Genomic DNA, 4,635 nt, shown 5'->3' on the forward strand with positions numbered 1-4,635 from the left:
GGTGAGCAGAAAACCGAAATAACCGAACAGTAACTGAAAAATCCAAACCGAGAAAACCGAACCGAAACAAAATCGACAGTTTAGTTTTCGGATTTTAAATAACCGAAAAATTCGGTTCGGTTTTCAGATAACCGTTTTCAATAACCGAACCGAACCAATAAGTTATAAAAGTAGGTTCAGTCTATATATTTTTATGTTTAAGTTTAAGTTGTGTAAGTGTTTAATCATGCTACTAAGAATTATTTATTTTATTCTTGATTGTTATGTATTTATAATAAGAACATTAACATATTTATTATCATTGAAATAATTTATCTATTGTCTACAAGAAATAACAAAATTTAACATAAAAATCAAATGATTTTAAAAGTATTACAAAAGAAACGTCTTAATACAAACTTTGAAGAAGCATTAAAATAGTTAGAAGGTTACGTAAACATCTAAATATATTAACTTAAATGTAAACATCTAAAAAAGATTATTAAACTTTGAATTATACTTTTTATTTTTTAATCTTACGTAATTTGTTAAAAAAAAATAGAAAAACCGAACCGAAGCGTTACTAAAACCGAACTTTCGATTACGGTTATCCAAAAACTGAACCAAACCCAACCGTTCACACCTCTTGCTCCCGTCACATCACGCGGGCATTTTCTATATCTTAGTGAGTTATGAATCGGGTTACATAAAGAACCATCACCATTCACCATAGACCCATATACCAAACCCGGTTTCATCTTTTCTTATCTCCCTCTTCCAGGACCAGAACACTTCTTTAGTGGATAACCCTCGTTCGTACAAAAGCTGCATATTAACCATAAAATCACACCAAAAATGTCGATTTCATCATCTCTAGCAACACCCATATTCCCATTATGCAACTCTTCCTCAATTTCTCCCACACCCAAGTTTTCTACTGTCCCATTTCTCCCAAATGTCTCATCACCCTCAAGAATTCAGCTTCAGTTTCAATCTTCTCGGTGTTCTTCCACCAGATGTTTTGCTGCTACTGAAGCTTTGGAACAAGCCCTTGAGGTATGTTTTTGGATAATGTTGTGTTGAGTTATGTTATTGATTGTGTTTGAATTGATACGAGGTTGTTTCGATAGATTGAAGGTGCTGAATCGACGGCTGTGATTGAAAGTTCTGATTCTGAAAAGGTAATTTTGTTACTTGTGATTCTTCGTTTGGGTTGTTGAAATTTTAGAAAATTTAGGGCGTTTGGGATTTCAAAAAGAATGTGGTTATTGTGTTAGTGTAGAACAGTGGCGAAGCTTGAAAATTTTTACCGGGGGTCGGAAGTCACCCGACCTAGAAATTCTATATAAGTAATTTTTTTTCTTATAAAACCGGGGGTCGAAAACGTATATACCTAAAAAATTATATACGAAACGTACATACATAACACTACTGAGCGAAAAGTTCGGGGGTCGGGCTCCCCCGGCCCCTTGAAAGCTACGCCCCTGTGTAGAACTAGTAAGTTTCCCCGTGCGTTGCCGTGACGTTGAAACGTAAAGTGTATCGAGTTTATACCTTCTAATAACGAATTATATTTCACTCGACGGGTTTCCAAAAAAATTTACATGGTAGATGAACCAAAAACGTAAATCAACTTGAATTTATATGGACACGTACATAAAAAAACATGTAAAACTCGATTAAAAAGTCTTTAGAAAGTTAAGGGGTTGTAAGTGTCGATGTTAAAAGTTGAGAGGTAAAAGTATATAAAAAGACAAAAACATAAAAAAGACAAAAAAAAAAAAGGAAAAGTCAAAGTACTATTCACGCAAGTTGATAATTGTAATATATATAATATAATATAATATAATTTGACTGCTTGGGTTATGTTTCAAGAAATGAAATGTGAATGTGGTCGAATTTGTTTGATGCTATGGGAATGGGGAGTAGGGGATGTTTGGAAAATGAAAACTGTTGAAATTGACCGAACTGTCCAAGCCGAAGCAGTTTGGCGGTTTGGAATCCAAACGGTTCGGTTTTCATGGTTTGGAGGTTTAACGGTTTGTCTGGTTTGAAAGTTGGAACTGGCCGTGTAAGTTGAACCAGCCGTTTAACCTTTATCTTTTAACTAATTTTTTTTTTTTCCATTTTTGGAATATGTAGTTGTGTATACGTCTTATATAAGTTATAATCATGAACCATCTTTATCTTTTTAAAAGTTTCAATAGAAACTAATGTTTTTGAAAAAAAAAATCTATTCAAACCACGAAAATCGAACTATTAAACCGCCAACAGGTCCGGTTTAGGTTGTCGTTTCCCAAAACCGTAGTTAGTGGTTCGCCCCATAATTTTCTGTCAAAACCGTCTGGACCGTGAAAACAATAAAACTTTGGGATACATGCAAGAAGAAAACTGAAAATTGCATATTTTTTGTTAGCTCTAAGCCTCTAGTTCAGTGATTATCTGATTCTGATAGTTCAAGTTGCTATAATCACTTTCAATACACCTACACGCACCATTTTTCCTTTCACAGACTACAATTAATGCCGTTTCATGCTTTTGATCATAAAGTTTCGAGTATTTAGGATGTTTTTCATGTTAATAGTTGTAGAAATGTAATATCCAACACATATTATTGCATCGTGCAGTTATACGACTCGTAGAAGAATCACGAATCCTTTTTAGAAGTCTATGTTCCTGACCTATGTAGTTAATATCGCGATATATTAGTTATCAGTTCCCTGGTGAGATATTGGTGCAAAATATCGGTCAGAATATCAGTACCGATCTACCATTCGTCTTTCTTCTTATTGCTGATATTAGTATTTTAAGTCTAAATTGTTAATTGTTAGTGTTTTGGGGAAAAACTTGATGTTTCTTGTGACCCAGGTTCGACTCTCACTCTCCCCATTATTTTCTGCGGCATCCAGGTGAAGGGCGAATACGGGTGGCGCCGGTTCGCCTTGGATGGGAGGCGAGGTTTTACCGATTATTCCACTGTCGTGCCTTCAGGCGGGTGGAGGTCGGGTTTTCCCGCATCTGGGAGGGCTAAGGGGCTGGCGGCGGTCGGGTAATCGACCTTGGCCACAGCGCCCGGTGTCACGGTGGTTGGCACGTCGTTCCTTGCCGTTCAAAAAAAAGATATTAGTGTTTTGAGTCTTAATCAGTTCCTACTTGCTAAATGTCTTCCTAACTGTGCAACTGTCAAAACTGTAATTCAAAGCTGCTATATTTTACTGTATTTCAGATAGCACCAAAGCAGAAAATAAGGATTAAACTGAGGTCGTACTGGGTACCTTTAATCGAAGACTCATGCAAGCAGATAATGGATGCTGCAAGAACAACAAATGCGAAGACAATGGGCCCGGTTCCGCTGCCAACCAAAAAGAGAATATACTGTGTGCTCAAGTCCCCTCACGTGCACAAAGATGCACGGTTTCATTTCGAGATCAGAACCCATCAACGACTCATCGACATATTACACCCGACTGCTCAAACCATTGACTCGTTGATGCAGCTTGATCTTCCGGCCGGTGTTGATGTTGAAGTTAAGCTTTAGAAAGTGTCTTTAAGTCCCCTTTTTTGTTGTTAAATGCCTCCCACTTGACACTTTTGTGTAGTGAATTTGTTACTTGTATTATTGTTGATCAAAGGGAAGGTGTTTGGTCAAATATGATATGAAGTATCTTGTAATGGTTTAATCTTGATGGTTTTTGGTACCTTAATTTGGATTGCTTAGACCATAAGTTACAAATGGTACTTATTATTGTAACTTGTAAAGTGAGTTTTAAGTTATGATAATCAGTCAGCTGAAAAAGAAGCACTTGAATGGCTTGATGATGTTGATGAACATGATGAACTCTAAATAAGAAGATTGATTGTTTTGATTTTGTTTGGTTTAATTTTAGTATAATATTACATGAAGTAGATATATTTTAAATGTGTGTACGACATTTTATAATTTATTGCTCCATTTCTGCCTTTACCCGTAGGGTTGTTACTTGTTAGTTATTACGTTGAAACGTAAGACCTAAAAGGGGTCGCAATGCAACTTGTTGTCTATTTACCTATAACACTATTGTATCGTTCTGCTATCTATAAAATTAAATCTAAAACCAAACTGGGCCACAATCCAGAATTGCTAACGGATCGGTTCAAGATTACATTGTGGGTCGGAATCTATAGTTCAAGATAACCAAGACCGAACACTTAATGTTTAGTGCATGATCAGGTCAGTTCTGGTCCGGTCCTGATTCAAGTTTTTCGGTTGAACCGCTCTAGACAGGCACTCCTAGTTTATATTAGAGAAAAATGCTTGGATAGTCCCTATGGTTTGCTCATTTTCACCTTTAGTCCCTAACTTTCTAAAATTACACCTATAGTCTCCAAGTTTTTGAATTTCATTCCCGGATAGTCCCTGACGTGGATGAGGGTTAGTTTTTTGTGTTATGTGCGTGTGAAATGACAAAAATACCCTTACTGTCAAATTAATAACTAAAAAGTTAAAAGAAATAGAATTAATATTTTACAATTTATGTGAGACCCGTCACCTACCCTACCCACTGCATCTTCCCCACTCCACACCACCGCCACCATAAATTGTAAAATATTAATATATTTCTTTTAAATTTTTAGTTATTAATTTGACAGTAAAGATATTTTTGTCATTTCACACGC

At 36.0% G+C, this 4,635-nt stretch overlaps 1 protein-coding gene across 1 annotated transcript; it reads left to right on the forward strand.

Moving 5' to 3' along the window:
* Nucleotides 1-715: 715 nt before the first annotated feature.
* On the forward strand, nucleotides 716-3,808 carry LOC110898971 (cyanelle 30S ribosomal protein S10). The gene is made up of 3 exons (XM_022145830.2): nucleotides 716-1,035; nucleotides 1,110-1,160; nucleotides 3,206-3,808. Exons 1-3 carry the CDS (start codon nucleotides 835-837, stop codon nucleotides 3,515-3,517), a joined length of 564 nt encoding a protein of 187 aa, XP_022001522.1. The 5' UTR covers nucleotides 716-834; the 3' UTR covers nucleotides 3,518-3,808.
* Nucleotides 3,809-4,635: the final 827 nt, after the last annotated feature.

Source organism: Helianthus annuus, chromosome 13 (genome assembly GCF_002127325.2).
Source record: "Helianthus annuus cultivar XRQ/B chromosome 13, HanXRQr2.0-SUNRISE, whole genome shotgun sequence".
Lineage (NCBI taxonomy): Eukaryota > Viridiplantae > Streptophyta > Magnoliopsida > Asterales > Asteraceae > Helianthus > Helianthus annuus.